The sequence below is a fragment of the Batrachochytrium dendrobatidis genome, assembly GCF_000203795.2.
Source record: "Batrachochytrium dendrobatidis JAM81 unplaced genomic scaffold BATDEscaffold_8, whole genome shotgun sequence".
Classification (NCBI taxonomy): domain Eukaryota; kingdom Fungi; phylum Chytridiomycota; class Chytridiomycetes; order Rhizophydiales; genus Batrachochytrium; species Batrachochytrium dendrobatidis.
The window spans coordinates 449,321-470,898 of record NW_006281106.1 but is presented as its reverse complement, the minus strand read 5'-3'; the positions used below and the strand labels follow the sequence as shown (position 1 = coordinate 470,898).

The following is a 21,578-nucleotide window of genomic DNA, read 5'->3' as shown; positions in this document are numbered from 1 at the left end:
TTGGTTCAATAGCAAGTCATAGTATACGAGCAACCGATGTGTGCATTGTCGACAGTTGAATTGGATATGGAAACGGACCTAGTCACTGTTTTTCTGATAGCTTTGAAAGGCTGGCAACATCACCACTGACCAACCTCATGTGCTCCAACTCACTATAAAATGTAGATCTACATATCAAAGAGTATAGTCGACCATGCTTCATTCCAAATACACAACAGTTCAAAGTAGTTTGATGATAGCCAAGTAAAATACAACCCCATATGAACAAGACAGCTTTGTTGGACAGTTACCATTGCCAAGATGATGCAAGACCATAATATTGCCATTTACACTTCTTTAGCCACAACTTGCTGAATTTGGCAACTCGTGCAACCCGCGCAATTTCAAAATCAGATCATTGGATTAAATTGGATTGGATTAAATTAAATCGGATTGGATTAAATTGGATTCAACCCAGTATTGGCTTGTTGGGTAGGCTGTTGTATCATTAAAATGTAACTTGACAGTCTCAGAATTCAGTATTAGCCAATTCATACAAATCTGCTCATCATTTACCCAAACAAGTCGATACTAATGATTTTAGATTCATCATGGTCGCAGGCTATTCATAATGCATCACACGTGAAGTTCCATAAATTGATTTCAAAGCTAGTTTAGATGCATCAACCCATTTTAAACATTAAGCAACGCCATTTCAAACATATCCTAAAATGAATGGCACTTATGCAGAGCCATGCCATAAAGTTGAGCGTGTTCCCAACACACCATCTCCTGTAAAACGAGTGCCTGTGGATAGACATGACCAGTGGTCATATACTACACCCATTCCAGCATCAACTATCGAGTCATTGGCACCATTGGCACCATTATCTAGCACCATATCTTCGCGAACGTATTGTGCAGTACCTAGTCGTACACACGGAACATCAAATGCAATCCCCAATTCACTCCGACATACTCCCATTCGAAATCAGCAGCAAACAAGTCACTACATGCATACTGTCGAGCAGCAAAGGTCTTGCTTTGGGTCGCCAAGGGTGCTACTTTATCCCGACTTTTGTGACTTGAACCAGCTCTCACCCAGCGCGTCGATGGATGCATTTGGTATTGATAGTATGGAGGGGCCTGAATCTGGCGATGATTTGGACAAACCAAGCCACCCCTCATCCGTCGCGCTAATGTTAAAACGGTTTCAACCAGGTCATGTACAGGGGGTCAAAGGAGATCCTTGTTCCGTATGGGGAACTGGACTAACATCTTCCATCCATGGCCAGTTCAAAGATCAAGTATGGTATTATAGCTGGGAAGAAATAAGCCGTCATTGCTTTCAAACAGCGATATTATTTGTCTGACACTAACATGGAGTTGTAATTCATTTGGACATACTTATTCTCAGGTCCGTCTAAATGGTCCGATATGGTTCAAGGAAGGAGCCAAGTGGCAAATGCTGCATGGAATGTTGATTTTGGACAAAATGCAGGCTGAGGTTCGATTAGAGCTGTATCGAAATGACAAGGTAGAGAATAGAATATATAGTACCAAGGCTTCATAAATAGCAAATTTCGGAAAATTAACATTACTTGTGGATATTTTGAGCTAGGATTCAAGACTAGTTCGTGTGCATGATCTGACTGGTTTGCAAGTTTGTGAATGTCCAATTGAGCATACTCAAGATTTAGAAATGTTTCCGTTTGAGTTGGCCGAGTCTAATACACACCACAATCTTAATCCTGCAGTTTGCTTATTTGCTCAGAATACAGATGCTGAGCGATCCAAATGGATATCAGCATACAAGGAAGCTTTGAGTTTGGCAGAAACGATCTCCAGTGCACATATTTGTACTTCATCTTCTACTGCCATCCCGCCTCATAGATTCAAAGCGCGAGTTGATAATGAAGCAGGGGCTCAAAGCAAATCACCCGTATCTCATAATCTCTCACATAGTATATTGCATTTGGACGAGGTCACTGCAGGTGGACTTGTAGAAAGTGCGGTATCTATTCCAAAAGAATCTGCCCAACAAAATGGGCAATCACAATTGGACAATGTAACAGAAAGTCTCGATCAAACTGTAAAATTGCTCAATCATCTGGAAAGTCGAATTCAGTCAATATATTCAACCATGGACAAAACCCTTGCAGTCAAAGAAAAGCATCATGAAGCCGAAAAACTGGACAGTGCTGGCAAACTGGATGAAATTCTTGGACAGCTTTCGAAAAACAGCACGTGCATAGCTACAGCTTCAGAACTCATTCTTGGAAATATTGGACATGCACAGTCAAAGTTTGACGACGCATCCAATGCATTGATTTTAGAAGTCAAACAATCGGCTACCACAATTAATTCTGAATGGGGAAAACGATTGGTCGACCTGCAGGAACAACAAAAGATTGTAGCTGCTGCACTTGCAAATTTTGAAACGTTTGTGCCAAGCTTAAAAAGCGCAGAGCAGTATAGAGATGCTCGACTTGATGAAGCTGTCAATTCCATGGAAAAGCTGATCCAAAATATGCCTTTAGCTACGACTACAATTTCCGATTTAATTCAAGAAACAAAAACTAGTATTTTAGCTATACTATCTGATATCAATAGCAAATTAAATACTACTGCTACTAGCCGATCTGTTTATTCTGGATCCACCTTTACTGGAAATGCTAGCGATGGCATGATTGACCGACCCACCAAGACATTGATGATCAGTATGAACGAAAAACTTATCCAACTTCAAAAAATGTACGAGCATTCTCAACAAAGTATACTTTCACGGTTTTCATCTCTTGAAGAACGCCTCATACGATCAGTCACTGCATCACATGCGGAGTCTTCTGGTTCACTCAGTAGCACCTATCATCTTGAAAAGGCTGTCAAAGAAATCAAAACCGATGTTGCAGATACAACTGAGCGTCTTTCCAGAATAAGTCGTGATCACAATGAACACATGTCGTCAACCTCTTCTACTCTTCAAAAAATTCTAGATCGGATCGACGACGTGCTAGAAAAGCCTGCATGTATTAGTTGTGAAAAGTCATCTCGGACAAGTGGAACTCACAGTCGTCATCAGAGTGATGATCGGATTATGGAAGCCCGATTTTCAGAAATCCAAGAGACTCTGAGAAAGGATAGCAAAAACACGTCTGATCGTATCACTCAGATGCTAACTATGTTTAGTATTCAACAAGAAGTTTTGACTAAACTCAGCTCGGATGTTAGCACTTTAAAAACCAGCACTTTAGATTCAGCAGAACAATTCAAAAAAGATGCAATGCCTTCAACACAGGATGATATGATCAAAAACATGGTGGCGATAAATGCCAAGGTAGATCAACTTACAACCATGGTACAGCATCACAATAGCCTGCAAGTGCTTATTCCAGACACTACTGGACAAAATGCATTGACCAAAATCGACTCTAACATATTGCAATCTATTCACACAACATTGGTGAATTATCTGCCATTGAATTTGGAGCAAAAACTGGCAACTATAGAGGCGAATATGGATAAACTTCGACAGTCCTGCAACCAAACTTCAAATAACAACTCAAATATGTACTTGCATAGTCAGGGGTTGCAACACGATCATTTATCCAAGTCGCATATATCCACACATGTTATTGTTGAATGGCAGCGAGATATAATGGCTCGTAATAACGGAATTTTACAAGCATTGGATGCTGTACAACAATCGCTGTCTCGTGTGGTAGAAAACGTGTGTAAACCGTGTGTAAACCCTATGGATATATCATCACGTAGATTGGATGGAAATGGTGGTAATCAGGGATTACAAGTTGTTTCACTCGACTCGAATTCAAAAGTCATTTCATTATTGCATGAAATCAAAACAATTGCAATGGAGGCTGCAAAGTGTGGACCAATCAGATCACCACCAATCGATACATCAAAAGCGAATGAAATGGCCAAGGAGCAATTTGAAGAGCTTGTTTCTCAGGTTAAAAAACTTGAAAAGCAGAAGCAAATGCTAAATGCAGAGATTATTGTGCTAAAGGGTTCGCGCCGATAATAGAATATCTAATGACTGATGTGTATCAAATCATATGCAGTTTGTCATTCAAGAAATGTCTATCAATAAAACGATCAAACATATATATGCGTACATGGTTGCGAGTAAAAACAACTTGATATTTGCTCGAGTACGAGTGTAAACTTTAGTAAAACTGCGATACCGTCAAATCTATAGTCCACTGAACATATTAGATTGCAACGAATCGATGCAAGTCATTGAAAATACTAACTCCAATTCAATTGATACAATTGATATTGTTTGCGGTGATCTGAAATATGTTGAACTAGAACGCGAATGTATCTGATTAAAATACAAAGTTTGTATAGATTTGGCAACAATCAAACCAATATTTGGATTGCAATGCATCAATTTGGTCATTGTACAATGTATGACCATGTCAAATGATGAGATTACTCCAGTTCAAACCGATAGTTTGTGTACATCATATGACAAACGTTGTGTTTATTGAAGGATTGAAATGCTCAATAAGCGCAACAAGTATTCAACTCTTGTCTGTTCTCAAGCAGTCACTGCAAAAGTGTTTTATTTTACGTGAATACGATTGCAATACAAAGCAAACCGAAAGCATAAAACTCGCAACATGAAACTCGAGCGTCACAAGAATGGCTGCAACGCAATCAAGAGTAAATTCCTTTAATGGCGACACCACAAGTTTCCCTTCCTTACACCATTTATTACGACAAATCATGGCTGGGTTGTTAGGTCAGATCAAAGAATATGCCACTAAATACGGTGCGGCTTTTGTCGTCATGACGCAGCTATTGGGCTGGATCACTTACTTTGGTATCTACCTTGCGTTGGTTACTGCCAAAATTGATATTGCTGGACTGCTTGCTAGTTGGAACATGGGCAAGGACATGGTTGCTTTGGCTAAAACTGGTGGCATTGCAACCCTCGCTTTTGCTCTCAATCGTCTCCTCATGCCAGTGCGTCTCTCACTCTGTGTTCTTTTGATGCCGTTGGTTGCTGCTCCGTTAAACAAATTCCTGGATCCATGTGTAGCCTGGCTTGGGTTTGGTAAAAAGACTGAAGATACTCCTGCCGACACCATCACGGATGAAGATCATACTGATCAAGTGGATAGCGAAGATTCCGACAGCGATACTACTGCTCCAGTGGCTCCAATGATATGGAATGTGGATGAAAGCACTCCAGTCGGTGCCAATAAAGCCAGGAAACGCAAGTAATGAATGCTATTCCGTGTTTTAGATCCAAGTAGTGAATTATTGGTAATGTGCTTCAATCTGGATGGGGATGCAGCCATGTAAGAGTTTGATGGTTTGATATCAAGTTTGAAAAATAAATCCCGAGTTATTCAATCACAAGTCTTGGTTATTTAGAAATGTTTGGAAGAGTCAAAGTCTGGACGAATTGCTGGCATGAACCTCAATCAGATTGTTCTCCACAAAGACTATATAGAATCGGCATTGACTATTGTTTTGCAGGAATTCTACGTTGGTTGCAAGGCAAAGTTTCAACTTGTAAAAATGGACTTGAAAAACAGTTTTCAAGTTTTCTTGGAATTGTTACAGAAGCCTCTTGTAGTTCTTTAATAGTTTGACACATACTTTAAATGAAAGTAAGACGGTTTGTGTTTTATACTGCAGAGCCCGACTTGTCCTTTAAACATGCTCTTGCTGGAAGAGTGCTTAATGGCAGTGTTCGTAGCAGACTTTTGAAAGAACGAGCTGCCAGATTATCACAGACTCAACTAGAGCAGCATGGCCAACTATTACAGGACTCGCTTTCTGGAAAGGATTTGTCCTCCCATATAAGAACCACCGGTATGCTGATATAGTCTTGTTTGACTGTCCCTTCAACAGTGTTCAGTATATCTATCCATAGTATCCGTTTATATATGGATATCTTGAGCTAATCCTCTACTTGTTTAGATACTGCTGGGACACATACCACATACGGCTCTCACAGAACAGAGTCAAACTCTCAATCACAACAACAGCCGTCTGCAAACATGACCGAGTCGGAACTACTACAAAAACTAGAAAACTTGCGGTCAGAAAAGCGAAAGATATTCTCCTTGGTTGCATTAAATATGAAAAAGAAAAGTGAACGGAACAAGGTTAAGGAAGTGCAGGCTTCCAAGTTGGATCCAGCTAATAAAACTGCTGCTCCCTTACAATCCGCATCTTCTTGCATGACTACCGATTTGAGTGCTCCTTTGGACCATTTAGAATCGCCTGTTATTCCTAATACATCCCCTGCTAGTCTTACAATGCCACCTCCTACTTTTGTTGACCATCGATTGGCAGAATCATCTGTCGATACTTCAAGACCACATGGCCAGTCATTGATCAATTCATACGGATCTTCTTTAAAATCCCAGGGTAAAGTTTATTTTATCTGGAATATGCATTAGACTTTGATTCGTGTATTGGTACTGATACCGCCATGTTTAGATCTGTCACATAGCCAAGCTGGAGCCTTACGGGATGCTCAGTATTTGAGTACCCATACAGGAGGTAGTTCTCTAAACTCATTGCCACCAAAGTATGAATCTGCACAAAACCATCCCTTTAGAAGAAATGATGGACGTTATTCACCACCTGCATCCAGATATGGTTCTTCACGCGGAAAACCTTTTGCATATGGATTTTCTCGATACGATTCGGGTGATACACATCGCATGCCTGTATCATCTGCACGTATCCGTGGCGGGTTCCGTGGATCTTCATACAACAGACCTGGTTCATACCAAGAATGGCAATCGGGCAGATCACATTTACCTTATGAAGGACGGTTTTTAAAAACACCATTCAATGGAAAACCACGGCCAAAGGACTGATCTTGTATGGATGAAGTTGTATCTACAAATTTTGAAATATCCCTTTCTACATGCTCGCAATATTCTAATGATTTATTCTCTTCCAACTAGGTACTATACACTTGGAAAAGTGGAAAAGATATTTTAAATTTATTGATTGAATGAACTTCAAACAAAAACTAGATACTTGGAACTGAAATGTTTGTAAATATAGTATAAAATAATACTGTTTATATTTCTTCATTCACTCAAACCATCGCCACTCATATCTGCATTGGTGTGATTACAGGAAATGGTATTGGAATGACCACGATGCTGTACCGAATGTGCCTTTTTTTCCTGTCGGCGTTGTCTTTTACACTTCTCGCGTTCATCAATCTGATCCAACATCGTATGAAAACTTTCCAGCGACGACTCCACAAGCTTAATCAGCATATTCATTTGTAGGTTGGATGTGTACGCAGTAGGATCAGATAGGTGTTGTGATACTCGATGCAATTGTTGCTGAATAGAAACAAGTGACTGCGATGGGTTCTGACTACAAGATGTTCCTGATAATTGGATCAACTCACCAAACTCGGCACTTCCGGTTGTAACAAAGGGAAAAGGCTTGGATGCGTTTTGATACTTGGTTGATTTGGATATAGAAGAATCAGTATCAATTTGATCCAGTCTAGTTTGTAATAAATCCATCTTTTTCGAGTCCAACACGTTTGTAGTTGTATTGCTTGCTTGCGTTGGTTTGCACTCTATAGCTATTTTAACATCCAATGGTTGATCGAGTGGATGGCTTGGTTTGACTGCGTTGACTATATCTACATTGTTGTTCGAGACAAGTACTTGATCCAGCGCATACGTAACTGGGATATCCTCTTTGTGAATTTCCATATCGGTGTCACCAATTGTACTTGCAATCCTAGCAATATCATTTGGATGTAAACCACGCATTGGCTGGGAGCTGATTGGGTTCACTTTACTGACCGTGCTTTTCGCGGTATTTATCACAGGCTCAGACTCGGTAGTTAAAATGGATGGAGGTTCGGGGTTTGTAGATACCCAGCACTCTATTGGGGTTTTGAGACAAGATTTTAACGAGTCTGGCTTGATGGACGATTGTACACCTGCGATTGACTTTAAATGACTGGGTGTATTTGACTGCGGCGATATCCGATGTGAAATATACGATTCAAGCGCAGCCATCGCATTCATTTCAGCCAATGTATGGTGGATCCCCTGTGAAGAGTTTTTGGGCATCTCTTTTTTCTTGTTGGTCGTTGGAGTGCAAGTTTTTTTTACACTATTCAGACAAGGTGTTTCTTTTTGAAGGTTGTGAAACACGCTAGGAAGCTTTTGGCCTATTACTCGAGTTTGGGAAACTTTCTGGTTTGACAAAATCTTTCGTTTGGTTATTGAGCTTTCTGTGTGCAAATGATGACGAATACTCGCATCAATAAGATAGTACGTATCTTTAAGTGGGTCTTTGCTGTCAAGCCAATACAAATCAGGATCGGGCTGTATGGTCATTGCATTTGATACGCTGCTCTCACGGGATAATGCTGATTTTCGTCCAGTTTTGGTTATTTCACAGCGCTGCTGATCATTTCTGAATAATAATTTGTGAATACTGTATAAATATTTATCTTCTACAGATTGAAATAGGCAAAATATTGAATGAGTTTTCAATTGCTTACATTTGCTGTCATGAGGATATTTGAGCTATGCAAATGAATCAACACTAGCCTACCAATTAAGTTGTTTCGAATATCAAAAACAGTCATTTCTATATTTTGCTCAAGCACGGTATGAGCCAATACTGCACTCTTGGTTGTCAACTCGTTGAATTGCATATCCAAAGCTATTGAATTAAAAAAAGTTTAGCACTGAGTTATATTATGAAAATGATAGGATGCTACAATTGAAAATTACCTAATAAACCCACTTCCTCGCGAACAAGATCCAGCAATGCTTCGCACCCTATATCACCGATTCGATTGTGGCAAAGATTCAGTCGTTTCAATGAAACAGGAGCCTTTAATGGCAAATTATTTCCTGATTCGACTCGCTCAGAATCTTCGCCTGATAGTCGCAACGACCCAGCCCATTTTTCAGCCTGTCTTTTAACTGCTAGACTCTACATTCAAACACGACATGAATATATTTAATCAAAGTAATGTAAATCTGATGTGATCATGTATGATTGATGACGTACCTTGAGCAAAGCAGCAATGTTGTGTGCTCCTTTTTCGGTCAACATACAAGCACTCAAATTGAGGTGTTTGAGATGAATAATGGTGCGAATAGATAATGCTAAACCTATACCATCAGAGTATCATACAATAAGTCGAAATGGTTTTGAATGAATGCAATGTGGTTGATACATACTGTAGATGCCAGAATCGCCTAAATCTGTGCGTGCCAACGAAAGTTCTTGCAAGACTTTGTTATTATATAAACCCTACATTGATTCAAAGATGAAGCAATTCGTGTCAGTTTCGAGAGATTACTTACTAGATCAATGTATACATCATTTGAAATAGTTACCTTTGCCAACAATGTCACGGCAGTTTCACGTAGATGGAATCCAACAATCTCTAATTTTGTCAGATGGTGATTATGCGTCAAACATTCTCGAACAGCACTAAATGTCGAATTGATCAAAAGAATTGGGTATAAATGCAAAGTACTTTTGGATCAGCTATAAGTGATCATGTTTTTACCTGATTAGTGGAATAAGGACTCGACTGACTGTTGCTTCTGATTGCGCGATGGGGTTCTGATGAGCAGTTTTTGCCATGTGTGCTCCTTGAGATACATTTATCTTGACAGAATGAACTTTACTGTCGTTGTTTTTGATGGCAGTCTTATGATTTGAAAAGACACTCAGCTGCATCAAGTCTCTGTTTTGATGAATGGCTTGCAATAGCGGAGTCCATTCTCGGTCGCGTTTTATCCTATCGACATCCAAATACAGTTGGTTATTGGATTCAAGTGCTGGACGCATGACTTCTGTGCGAACAGGAAGAAAGTGTAAATGGCATAGTGAGAAGTAAGTGCGACCAAAGGAAGACGAACCCCCAGAATCAGTCAAGTTATTTCTGTTCAATATCCGACTTTTTGATGCTGTCATGAGTTTCTTGAACTGAATATTGGGAAAGTGAATTCAGACTCGAAGCAATATCTTGATAGATAAATGTATGCAAAAAGGACAGAAATAATTGGTTTATTGCAAAGGTTTGGATTTGACAACGACCACAGGAATATCGAAATGGTGCACACAGTAATCACTGACGGAGCCCAAAGCCCATCTTGATATTTACACATTTTAACAATGGTTAGTATAGATACTGGTTATTTAACTCGATAAAATTCGAACCTTTTTAATCCAGAATTGTTTCTAGTTCCAATAAAGAACATGTTGGTTTGAGGGTGCATTTCTTTGATGTACTGGATTCACAAACATAAAAGCAGCTGGTTAGAGCAGATCAGATATAAGATTAGCTATAAAGGTTGAATACTTGAGCTGAAGCACTTGCTTTTTCCAAGACAGGACCGGTTTCACCTTCGCCTTCGACAACAAAGAACTCGTACGATACCTATCGATGAAGCATTTGATGGTCAGATGCACAGGCCTAAGAGATGGAACATGACAATCATCCAAAGACACTCAGGAATGCACGTTCATGTACCTTGTCACCAAGCTTATCTTGAAGAGCAACTCGGCAGTCATCAATCTCTTTCTCAGCAGATGCTTCAATCTCAACATTGAATGCTCTCTCCAATCGGTCACTTGTTCATAAATAGAAACATGCAACTCAGTAGGCTGAATCGCAGCAATACCAGGACGAACAGATACCAATTCATCCACATGGGTTTCCATGCCAGTTGAACCTACATGCCAGGGAGCGACTGTTGTGGATTCAGTGCGACACAATAGACAATCAAAAGTCTGTATTCTGTCTGCATTCTGCGACAGACATCCACTGCTTGATGTGCTGCCCAATATGCAGATTCTGTGTTGTTGACTGCCACCATGACTGTAAACGGATCCGACATTATTGGTTATCCTTGAACAAGTCGCAGCTTGAATATTTTTATGTTTTCAACTGATTCCACATGGCTTCAGATTCATCATGTACAAGGCAGGCAATAATAGATTGTATTGGCTTCGTCAATTGCAGATTCATTTCAATGGCCATTCAGAGAAGAAACAAGGCATTGTACGAACACTGTTGGGCTGAAGGATGGTGGGTTGGAAATGGCAGGGCTTCGTATCAAAAGGAATAAAATAAATGTTGCAGCAATCGACAACTATCGACTGTAAGCAATCTAAAGTTTGAATGGTTTTCCTATAAAAGAGTGCGATCACTCTTCAAATCATAGTCATTTGCTCTACTATAATCCTCAAGCATTGGTGTGTGGTGGTAAAAGAATTGCTGGCCTGCCTGCCATTCTGTACCAGATGCCAAATCCAATTGCAACCACGGCCACAGTGATCGCAGTAGTCGCCAGAATGGTCGAGGTTCGTATGCCTTCTGACCGTTTATGAGATCCTGGAATAGCCACAATTCTGTATAGGCAAATGTGTGAGTATCGCACAGGGGATCGTGTTGAATAAAATGACAATACAGTATGCGGCTATAAGCTCGTTGTTTAAAAAAATACTCACGGATCAATGGCTACTGCAGCAAGCATAGTAAACAGATCGGCCGTCATTTTTTCTTTGATGGATATGCTCACAGGAACAGCAAGATGCAGTGTTCGGCAGTACTCGTCAGGTTGCGGCGTAATTCTCTGAAATAGAATCATAATATTATTGGTTTGAAGTCAACTAAACAAGCTAAATACAGGCTTACTTGGGGAACAAGATCCAAATCACTTTTAGTAGCTACAACAATCATAGGAAGATGATCAATGCTGTATTTTTTCTATACATAGAGTTGACAAAGCAAAACAGGTTAAAAAGCGTCAGATTCAGTATTTGGATCAAATATCATGGTAACATACTCGCAAGTTGGCAATGTAACTGAATGAGTTCGAGTCACCAGAATCATAAACAAGGCAAAGCAGATCACAGGCATCTAGTTTTTTCTTGTTTTGAAGGATTTCTGCCTCATATGCATGTCCAAACTCCTGCATCTATATAGTATTCAAAAACAAAATGTATACATTAGATCTGACAAAAGAATACGAACAAATACAAATGCTTGATAAACTAACCACAATGTATTTCTCGGCTCCACCAATTTCAACGGAATTCACAACACTGTATCCGCGAGTTGTTGGAGTGTACACATCATTAAACTCTTTCTTGGAAAATTCTCGCATAAGCGATGTCTAGAACAACAATAATATAAGTCATTTATGTCAACAAAAATCATTGAAAAATAAACTTGGATAAACTAGCATAAAAACACTCATGACCAAATCAATTGTAGTTATAAAATGTACCTTTCCAGAACCAGTAGCTCCTAAAATATAGCATAAAAAAACATCTCGTTGGACTTTACCACGCTTGCGATCTTGTTTTCTGGGGTTTGTTATTTTCAATGCAGTTGTTGTGTTATCTTGAGGATATCCCAAGTAGGCCAAATATGACAATGTCAATTTATGATCAAGAAGTGTGGTCATACTGCAGCGTGAAATAAATCAGACAATAGATTAGACTTTATCAAATGCTTTAAACATACTAACTGAAATAAAGACTCGAGCAGGTTTGCAAAGTAACCCATAAAAATAGCAATGCATTTACCTCCATTGTGCTAAAAACCCTTGCAGTGTCACTGCCCCGCTTTCGTTGGTCACTGTTGTTTCTGGAAAACCGGTCCCTTCCCACGGATTTGCAGGAGCCGTACTAAACAAATCCTCAAGTTCTGCATTTTTGAGTGCGCTATCCAGATCGTGATCATAGGATTTGAACAAATCAGTCAAAAACTGGTATCCATCGCTACTTAGTTCCACAGAGCAATCAAGTGGAACCTCAAACCTGCATGCATTTGCAATAGAATCGTTAGTAGAGACCAAAAAAACATCCTTTGCGTGACTATAAACAATATTGATGCTTCAAAACTATTAGACAAAAGACTCACTTGGGGAACAGAAAATCTTCACGAAGAGTAAGATCATCGCCGTATCCAAATTTACGAAGAACAGTCCAAGTTGTTTCCAAGCGTCCTCGCTGAATAAATAGGGTATGTAAAAAAAGAAAGCCTGAATCTAAAATCAGTATCATTCATATAAAATAACAACAAACGGTTCGAGTCGCATTCTATTTTATCGTACCAATTTCAGAAAGGCCATGCTCTGTCACTCCTTCTGGCTCACTTTCGGTCACGACAGCCTTGACACTTTCCAGTTCTTGTTTCTGTAACGGAGCTCCAAAACACTTGTTCTAAATCATAAGGACGTGTTGACGCAAGTTAGAGACGCAATGTATTGATTTATTGCAAACTGGCATGAAATGCAAGATTGCAAAATAAAGACATTTATCGAATGCCACAAAAACAGTGAATACCTGAAACTCGTTGATCTCATCATCATCCAAATACCCATTTTTGTTGGTATCGCACAGTTTAAATATTCTTCGTAGAGCATCAACACATGCGGGCTTGAGAATATGTTCACGAGAATCATAGAGAGGAGCAGTTGGATACAAGACGGCCTTTTGTGCAAAGTAAAAAACCTCTGAAACATTCAATGGCTGTTTGGCCGAGCATTCAACACACGTCTCGACCTCTTTAAATTCATTCATTACGGGCATGATTTGCTCTTCAAGCGAATCATTTGTAATTTCTCTGCCTCGAACATCAATTTTGTTTCCAACAAGCACGACAGGAATCTTTAAAATGCACAACCGTTAGATTCAAATGCATTAAATCAAGAGCACATATTAGAGGTCTATGCAAACCTACATTTCTTCCCAAGTTACGAATATAAGGAAGCCAATAAAGAGAAATGCGCTCAAAAGATTCGGGTCTATCTATACCATACACAATGCAAATCACATCAGCCTTTCGAATTTCTGTTTCAAGTTGATCCTTGTTTTCTGAGCGAGCTGATGCATTTAAATGATAGAATCAAACAAGATGATATTAGTAACAAGTAAATATTTCACATGCGAGTAAAATTCCAAGATATACAAAATACATACAGGAAGAGTCGACAATTTTTGTAGTAACATTCTCTCTAGTCCATTCGGGTGGAATAGTGACTTCTCCAACCACATGATGGATCTACACATGAGTTTAAAAATGCAAATCAAATGACATGTTAGTAATTACCATGTTAAACACCAGTAAACATCTACAAGGTTGCTTACATTGGCAACAAATGTTTCCTTGATGAGAGAGGTGATGAGAGTACTTTTGCCGACGCCATCTAGGATTAAAGGATAGATCAATGAATTTAGAAATATACATGGTTGATAGAATACACGATCGTTGATTGAAATAAAACAGTTGATGCAATCCATTTTAGATGAGAAGTCAAAGTAGAAACATCAGCCAAGCATAGAATCCTGGCAAGTAGTTGATAATTGCATTCAAGTGTCCAAAGGAATGCAGAATTTGACCAGACTGGTATGGCTAAAGGTAGACCAACCATGACAGTTCAAGATGAATTGACCATCCAACAGGATGCTAGACTACATAAACATGCTCATCAAGAATAGGTTGTAGTAGAGTCAATAAGCACATGGACAGTTTGAAGCATAAAGAGATGAATAGCAAAACACAAATGACCATCAAGGACAAAATAAGTTGGTTCATGACAATCAAGATCAACAGGCCATCAAGAGCGAGCATACCGTCACCAACGAGCAAGATTCTGACTTCGCGCATATCTCGTACACTCGAGTGAACAACTAATATGATGGTAAAGGGTGTAATCAAGCAGGCAGTGACTGCAGTTAGGGAGGGTCGTCTTGGCGTAGATAAACTGCTCAAACCCAATGTCAAGACGTGAAGGAAAGAAAGGTTTCAACTCGAAGCAGCCGTTATTCTCTTGATAAATGTCAAATTATAAACTGTTGTAAAGCAATGATTCTCGTCATATTTCCTGTTCATTAAACTAGAGAGTCGATTGCTCATTTCTGTACAACTGAATGTTTTATCTTTCAATCAATCTTCAACTCTCCTACACAACATTGAGTGATTGACATGTATGGTTGCATCTCGGATTGTTCTCTTGAACTAGAGCGTGAATGTGTTTGATATTAAAATATAAATATGATTTAAATCTGGTCATGGTATAATGAGAGCTCAATCTCGGTTCAAAACTATAGTTTGATATGATGAATGTTTATTGAAATCAATTTTAGTAGAAAAAGTGTAATACTTGTTTAATTGTTATTTCAAGACAAAAAGGAAATCATTGCAAGATAAATGCAAAGTGTTTTATTTTACATGAATACAGCTGTAATAGATTGAAAAGAAAAGGTTGTTTGATAGGGTTGTTTAATAGGGTCATTGATAGGGCTGCTAATACGACTATTATTAACAGGATTAACAGGATTATTAACAGGACTATTAACAGGATTAACAGGATTACTACTACTTGTTATTTCTTAAACTACTATCTACATTATCACTATGAATTCCACTACATCTACAAACAACTGCAATAATACATTCGTACTCTCTCAGAATCAAACCACTGACTGCTTATTAGAATCTCCTTCATCACCTTCCACTCATATTTCAAACAGCATTCACTCTCCTAATCACACTACACAGCAACGATTGCACATTTATCTCTCTCATAAAGATGCTACTGCTACCTTTGTTCAAACTGCAAATGCTGTCCTGGCTGAGCAACGTCGCAACATTGTTTCCTTGAGCCGTATGTTTTTTATTTTCTAAATGACTTGAAAGATCCTGTTTTTTATACATATCCTTGGATTTCATCCATATGTTTACTATGCTTATAGTCCATTGGAGTCTAACTGTTTTTCAATCTTAATCTGGTCTGCCTTTTGTAGCATTACGGAAATATCTGCTCAGATCCGACGTGCTCCTCGCGATTATCTTTGCTATCGGACTTGTTGGCTTTTACATCTTTTCGCTATTTAGCTCTGTCCCGTTTCAATCAAGAGCAACTGGTGCTCTTTTAGAAGGTTTACTTATCATCACCGCTGTTGCATTTAATTGTTGGCTTCACGTTAGAGAAATCAAACTCGCCTTATTGGAAATGTCTAGTCGTCTTCAAAACACTTTAGAGCAAGTCCGTAAATACGGCATCGACGATTCACAGGTATTGTTTTTGCTTCCCAGATTTAATCTTCTTGACTTGATTCAATTGGTAAACGATTGCGTTCAACTCATTCGATCTTTTTATAGGATTTTTGCTTTCCAACTACCATTCCAACAGTCTCCATCACTCGAGTAGTGCGTGATGGCACGGTTCGATTGCTTCCATCAAATCTACTGGTTCAAGATGATGTTATCCTGCTTGCATATGGAGAAACTGCCCCGTGCAAAATTCTGTTTTTATTTGCCACAAACCATTCTGAGCTCATTAAAATGGAACCTGGGCAGATTCTTAAACCAGATCTTTTCGGATCATTATCTGAACCACGTCGTGCTCAAGAAGCTTTTGGAATCTCTACAAATGGCGCTTACTACTTTAAAGTCATTGAAAGTCCCATCAAAAGCATAGTTTTATCTGCACTCAATTCTAGTCGTCCAGAAACAGTCATTGCTCATCAACTAAGTCTCATCGATACCATCTTTCTTACCCGTGTTATTTGGATTACTCTTGGGTCCGCCTTTATCGTGAATGCACTTCGCTTTATACTGATTGATCCGCATAACATTCAAAGCAGAGCAAACCAGGCTTACGAAATGCTAGTAAACCTTCAAATTTACATTTTATTTCCACTGATCCCTCTATCCTACCCGACTCTTAGTCTGATCTCTCGTAGTTATGGAAATGCTCAAATTGTCTGTCTATTTGAAGCACTACAAAGTTCAAAAACTGCTTTTGAAGATAAAGACGATGTAGACGAGTTTGATGCTGCTCCTGCTCCAACTAAAAATGTTACTGTGTCTTGGGGTATGCATTTTTGATCATCTTTCAAGTTCCTGTGCATTTGACGATTACTCATTGCTATACTTGCATTTTTTATAATATGCCATCTATTATACTAGCTGCTATTTGGTCCAAGTTTTTAGATCAAATTATTCGAATCGATATTTCGTTTCTGGCTCGTACAACTGGATTGATTGAATCTCTTGCAAACACAACTGTCATTTGCTCAATTGATCGGGAAGGGACAATATCTGCCGTAAGTTTCTAGCTAAAACAAATCAAATGCTTTGAGTAGACTCGGCTTTGATTTAGAAAAATCAACTAACTTGTGAAAATACAGCCACTTCCATCGGTAGACCAAATTTTTCTAATTGAAGAAAGCGGAGAGCCTGTGATTTTAGATACCTGTGAAGATAGAACATTGCCAAGTGGAATCCGCTTTGAAGATAAAGGATGGATAGAAAACCTTCCGTAAGCTTTAATCACACGTGTGACGTTGAATAGGTTTATTATTTTAAAACTGATTTTGCATCATCATATGTCTAGTTTGCTGAAACCACTAGGACTCGGTCTATTATTAATGACGGATTGCGGCATTCATGCTGGTAGACGGAGGATCGACAGTCATCTCAATACTCAAAAAATCCGCATTCATGGTTGTATATGCTCTGCTCGACAAAGTATGTACTTCCCTTAAAGTTTATACTTTTCCGTGTGATAGTATCATGTTTTAACACTTTGTTTAAATCTGACTGCAGCATGTCTTTGTCGTGTTGGAACTGAAATTGGCTTTACAAAGGATGCAGTAGACCAATTTGTAAAAAAAGCTTCCATTGAACTATTTGCACCAAATCATGCCAGCATCGGTCAATGCACATCCGACTATCACTTAGAAATCCCAAGCATGATATCCCACATATTTCATGACAACACATCTGGTAAAATGATGTCTAGTCATGAATCTCCATCGCCGTGCTAAAAGTAGTATTAAACAATGTATTTGTTTGATTTTATAAATATCAATAGGGTCGTTTCAACTTTTTTCTGAAGGAAATGCAGCTCTTATTTTAGAATCATGTGGCGATTTTTGGAACGGCCACAGCTTGAGCCAAATGACCGAAACAGTGAGTCAAGCGGCTGTGATACTTGACTTTATTTGGTTTTATACACGGTTTAAATGTCACTAGCTGATTTTTTGATGCTGATGTCTTGATAGGTTGAACAAAAAATTTGGGAATTTTATCAAAATGCCATTATTAGTGATTTGCAAGTTGTGGCATTTGCTTATCGTCCTATTCATTATCCGTCTAAAGCACTGAGTCAGGGAACTTCTCCTACAACACCGATTTATTTGGAACTCTCGGAAGCAGATAGTTATTTGAACCAAGACATACCGCATCTACAGGATTTTTCAGCCTCTTCCAATATAGACGATACAGCAGCTATTAAATCTATTCAAGAAGCTAATGATTTAGACATAAACAAAAGTTTAGAGGCGGTATCAAATCCACTATTTTCACGAACCTGTAAACGGAAAGCCAGGGATCGTACAATTAGTAAGATTGATGCTTCAGCGGAAAATGAGGTGATTGATGGTGACGAGTTTTATCAAGAAGCGATAAAAGGACAGACTTTTCTTGCAATGGCATCGGTTGAATTTACTGCAAAACCGGTAAGTAGTTTGTTTTAAACTCATACCAGAAAACCAGTTTTAACTATTTTGGTACATTATAGAATGTGGTGGATGTGATTGAGGATCTTGGTCTCGCGGGCATTCGCTTTGTTTATTTTTCATCAGCCCCAGAACGGGAAAGTAAAGCATACGCAGAACATCTTGGATTGGAAATTGATTGGAACTGCTGCATTATACTTTCACCAGAAGGCGTTGGGCCAGGTTACTCTGCCATTCATGACATGAAGGCTCGGCTTCCAAAAGGCGTTAATAACATTCGATCACACATAATGAATGTTGATGATGTGCCTTTGCATGTATCTCTTTTTGCAGAATGCCAACCTCATTCTATTCGAGAAATGGTGCGAATTTTCCAAGAACATGGCGAAGTCGTGTGCTGTATTGGATCTTCTTTGAATGACTTGAATGTGGAATGTTTTGCAATTGTAAGTGCAAATGGCTTTTTTGGATAGATTCTTTGTAAAATGGCTAGGTTATGAATGATTGGAAAACGCTTTTTAATACTTTTGTATTTGACCTTGACAACCATGACATACGGTATATAGGCAGATATTAGTATAGCAGTTGATCCACTCAACTTTCAAAGTCATCAACATGGACCACAAATTGGACCATTATCTCCTTTGGTTGTGGCTGCTAGCTTCAATTCGAGTCCTTGTGCACTTACTTTGAATGTAGATACCAGTTTGTATAGTATTACTCAAATCATTCGTGAAGCGCGTACGTTGGCAACAAATGCTCGACAGGTGCGTCAACTTTTTTGGAATACGGTCTATACCTTTTAATTGGAAAAGGCTTGATATTGTAGCTATAAACAGACTTGATTGATAATCTCATTTACTTGTACTCAGGGCTTCATATTTTATATGGGATGTCAAGCAACACTTTCTTGTGTGCAGTTTCTCTCCTTTTGTTTGCTCTTGCCACCTATTTTTTCTGGATATCATTTGATCTACTTTGCATGGCTATTACTGCCTCTCATATCAATTTCGTTTCTTTTTTCGCCTCACTTGCCAGATGTTATGACCAACATGCCAGTTAAAAACGCCGAGCATTTGAGAGATTTGTGGCGATTTATTTGGTACTGCATTGTGAGATTTACTATCTTTCCATCAATCATTTGTGTATTTGTTTTTGCATTGTAAGTATGCTTTTAATCGATTGCTGAGATTTCTCTTGGCTTGTTTTACTAGCATCATTGAGATCTGCTGCTAATATTAGAACGTGATGTTAGAGTCTTGGGAGAGATACATGACTCTAAAAATGGCTTTGAATTATCGAATAATTATATGGGAGTGCCTTGGAATAACTATACTCAAATGGATCAAAGTGCTTTGCTTTTTGCCCAAAACTATACATTATGTGTTTATGTGTTGTACATGGGTATGTGTTGACTGTCTACTTTTTGAACAAAATTGACTTTGGTATATTGAAACAAAGGCTGCTAACACGATTTGTAAACTGTTGTGAATTAGTGGGTATTTCTTCTACGTACCTTTGTCGTGTAAAGTCTATTTTTGAGCGACCTCCATATATGCATCCTGTATGGTGTTTTTCAGCCATTCTTTCGTAAGTGCATGGTTTACTATTGCAGACTGATTCACTGAATCACAAGTATTCTTTTGGCAGTACACTAATGAATATATACCCGATTTTTGCATAACTCCATACTACAGACTTGTTATACAAGCCGTTTTTTTCACCATCAGTGTGATTGGCAATCCCTATCGGCTCCGTGATATCTCATGGTGGATCCATGTGCTAGTATTTTGCGGTTTGATTGTTTTGATTCCCTTGCAAGAGTTTGTCAAACTGCATGATAAGCGTGAATGGACTCAGTTTCAAAAGCGATTCAAGCTAGAATTTAATACCAAATTGGGAATGCACTCGCCAATATAAATATATTTGAAATCATATTGCAAAACATATTTCTGTCGTGTCTTTGGTTGTACAAAATGCTTTGGGACCTTGAAGCATGCTATTCCCGCACCCGTGAGTGATATGACTGATCAGAGAGAACGACAACCACTTTATCTCCAACATTGACAAAATCAGGAATGCTAATACTAGCTCCGTTTTCCAAAACAGCTGTTTTAAACACTACTCCATTACTAGAATCAGCAGCAGAATGGGACGCAGGGTTTGTTTCCTTTATAGTGAATATGGCTCGATCAGGTATCTTGATAAGTACCGGTTTATCTTCATGGTATTCTACCTTGATTTCCATTGAATCTTGCAAAAACGGAACAATTTTTTCGCCAACTAAATTAAAAGGTAGAATTGGGTTAACCTTGCTATATACAAGAACCATGGCATGGTTCGAAATTGTGCATTCAGTCATGACTATCAAGATCTGCATTCATACCGGAAAGAATATTGAATGGGAATTCGTGTTCTTCAAACGTTACTGGATCAATTAGATGAAGCGTATCATCTGCATATAAAAACTGAAACGTTCTTCTCTCCAAGTTAGCAGCTACATACAAAGCGATACTCTGGTAATTAGTGAACTCGACAGCCATTTCTGTAGACTTATGGAATGATGCCAATCCAAGCAAATTTCCCACCAGCAATACACAATTTACCTTCAACCACATTGCCTGAATTGAACCGTTCAAAAGACTTTGATCCAGTAAGCAGCTCTTTGACTTCGATATTATAATGTGCACCACCACGAGCTTGACGATGATGGGACGAATTAAGCACCACCCAAAGCTTCTTGTGAAGACTCAAAACATGTCCTTTTTTCACTTGGCTGACATCTATTTGAATCCTCCTTAATTGGGTCAGTTGAGGCTGGCTAATGAAAGATCGAATTGATCTTGAAAGACTAGTGAACAGCATGGGTGATTGTGTTTCTGAGTAGATCAATAAAGTGAATAAAAGATTCTTTGGCTCAACTGACAAAGGTCGATCAATTATATGATTATTGAGTTGAATGACAATAGTCTATTGAATCGAGTCCATCTCTAGCAATAACTTACAGAACCAAAGCTGACAGACGAATGAAAAAATTACAGGAAAAGTCGAAAGCT

General features: G+C 38.8%; 8 protein-coding genes across 8 annotated transcripts; 4 read left to right on the top strand and 4 right to left on the bottom strand.

The window, feature by feature from the left end:
- Positions 1-710: 710 nt before the first annotated feature.
- BATDEDRAFT_89773 (uncharacterized protein) lies at positions 711-4,021 on the top strand (the record flags this gene model as incomplete). The annotated part of the gene is made up of 3 exons (XM_006680098.1): positions 711-1,286; positions 1,397-1,516; positions 1,601-4,021. 3 exons carry the CDS (start codon positions 711-713, stop codon positions 4,019-4,021), a joined length of 3,117 nt encoding a protein of 1,038 aa, XP_006680161.1.
- A 626-nt stretch (positions 4,022-4,647) lies between these two features.
- BATDEDRAFT_25819 (uncharacterized protein) lies at positions 4,648-5,232 on the top strand (the record flags this gene model as incomplete). The annotated part of the gene is made up of 1 exon (XM_006679831.1): positions 4,648-5,232. The coding sequence occupies one exon, from the start codon at positions 4,648-4,650 to the stop codon at positions 5,230-5,232; it is 585 nt and encodes a 194-aa protein (XP_006679894.1).
- A 357-nt stretch (positions 5,233-5,589) lies between these two features.
- BATDEDRAFT_37111 (uncharacterized protein) lies at positions 5,590-7,010 on the top strand. Its single transcript, XM_006679958.1, has 4 exons — positions 5,590-5,829; positions 5,938-6,390; positions 6,463-6,852; positions 6,939-7,010. Exons 1-3 carry the CDS (start codon positions 5,619-5,621, stop codon positions 6,846-6,848), a joined length of 1,050 nt encoding a protein of 349 aa, XP_006680021.1. The 5' UTR covers positions 5,590-5,618; the 3' UTR covers positions 6,849-6,852; positions 6,939-7,010.
- A 57-nt stretch (positions 7,011-7,067) lies between these two features.
- BATDEDRAFT_89893 (uncharacterized protein) lies at positions 7,068-9,954 on the bottom strand (the record flags this gene model as incomplete). Its single annotated transcript, XM_006680001.1, has 7 exons — positions 7,068-8,470; positions 8,572-8,682; positions 8,754-8,958; positions 9,037-9,140; positions 9,210-9,282; positions 9,369-9,465; positions 9,545-9,954. 7 exons carry the CDS (start codon positions 9,952-9,954, stop codon positions 7,068-7,070), a joined length of 2,403 nt encoding a protein of 800 aa, XP_006680064.1.
- Positions 9,955-10,321: 367 nt separating this feature from the next.
- Positions 10,322-10,880, bottom strand: BATDEDRAFT_89892 (uncharacterized protein; the record flags this gene model as incomplete). The annotated part of the gene is made up of 3 exons (XM_006680000.1): positions 10,322-10,420; positions 10,514-10,613; positions 10,720-10,880. The coding sequence occupies 3 exons, from the start codon at positions 10,878-10,880 to the stop codon at positions 10,322-10,324; spliced, it is 360 nt and encodes a 119-aa protein (XP_006680063.1).
- A 609-nt stretch (positions 10,881-11,489) lies between these two features.
- On the bottom strand, positions 11,490-14,764 carry BATDEDRAFT_19960 (ERMES complex Ca(2+)-binding regulatory GTPase GEM1; the record flags this gene model as incomplete). The annotated part of the gene is made up of 13 exons (XM_006679766.1): positions 14,629-14,764; positions 14,143-14,201; positions 13,975-14,056; positions 13,736-13,878; positions 13,339-13,662; positions 13,107-13,215; positions 12,914-13,040; positions 12,577-12,810; positions 12,276-12,456; positions 12,045-12,161; positions 11,832-11,963; positions 11,681-11,752; positions 11,490-11,618 (listed from the first exon to the last, which is right to left on the bottom strand). Exons 1-13 carry the CDS (start codon positions 14,660-14,662, stop codon positions 11,490-11,492), a joined length of 1,743 nt encoding a protein of 580 aa, XP_006679829.1. The 5' UTR covers positions 14,663-14,764.
- Positions 14,765-15,412: 648 nt separating this feature from the next.
- On the top strand, positions 15,413-20,116 carry BATDEDRAFT_25815 (uncharacterized protein; the record flags this gene model as incomplete). The annotated part of the gene is made up of 14 exons (XM_006679830.1): positions 15,413-15,662; positions 15,802-16,073; positions 16,160-16,874; positions 16,970-17,106; positions 17,191-17,321; positions 17,397-17,530; positions 17,609-17,788; positions 17,877-17,974; positions 18,067-18,522; positions 18,585-18,968; positions 19,089-19,289; positions 19,395-19,684; positions 19,778-19,926; positions 20,019-20,116. 14 exons carry the CDS (start codon positions 15,413-15,415, stop codon positions 20,114-20,116), a joined length of 3,495 nt encoding a protein of 1,164 aa, XP_006679893.1.
- A 405-nt stretch (positions 20,117-20,521) lies between these two features.
- BATDEDRAFT_89540 (uncharacterized protein) lies at positions 20,522-21,440 on the bottom strand (the record flags this gene model as incomplete). The annotated part of the gene is made up of 3 exons (XM_006679999.1): positions 21,129-21,440; positions 20,909-21,019; positions 20,522-20,805 (listed from the first exon to the last, which is right to left on the bottom strand). The coding sequence occupies exons 1-3, from the start codon at positions 21,385-21,387 to the stop codon at positions 20,522-20,524; spliced, it is 654 nt and encodes a 217-aa protein (XP_006680062.1). The 5' UTR covers positions 21,388-21,440.
- Between the last annotated feature and the right edge of the window lie 138 nt (positions 21,441-21,578).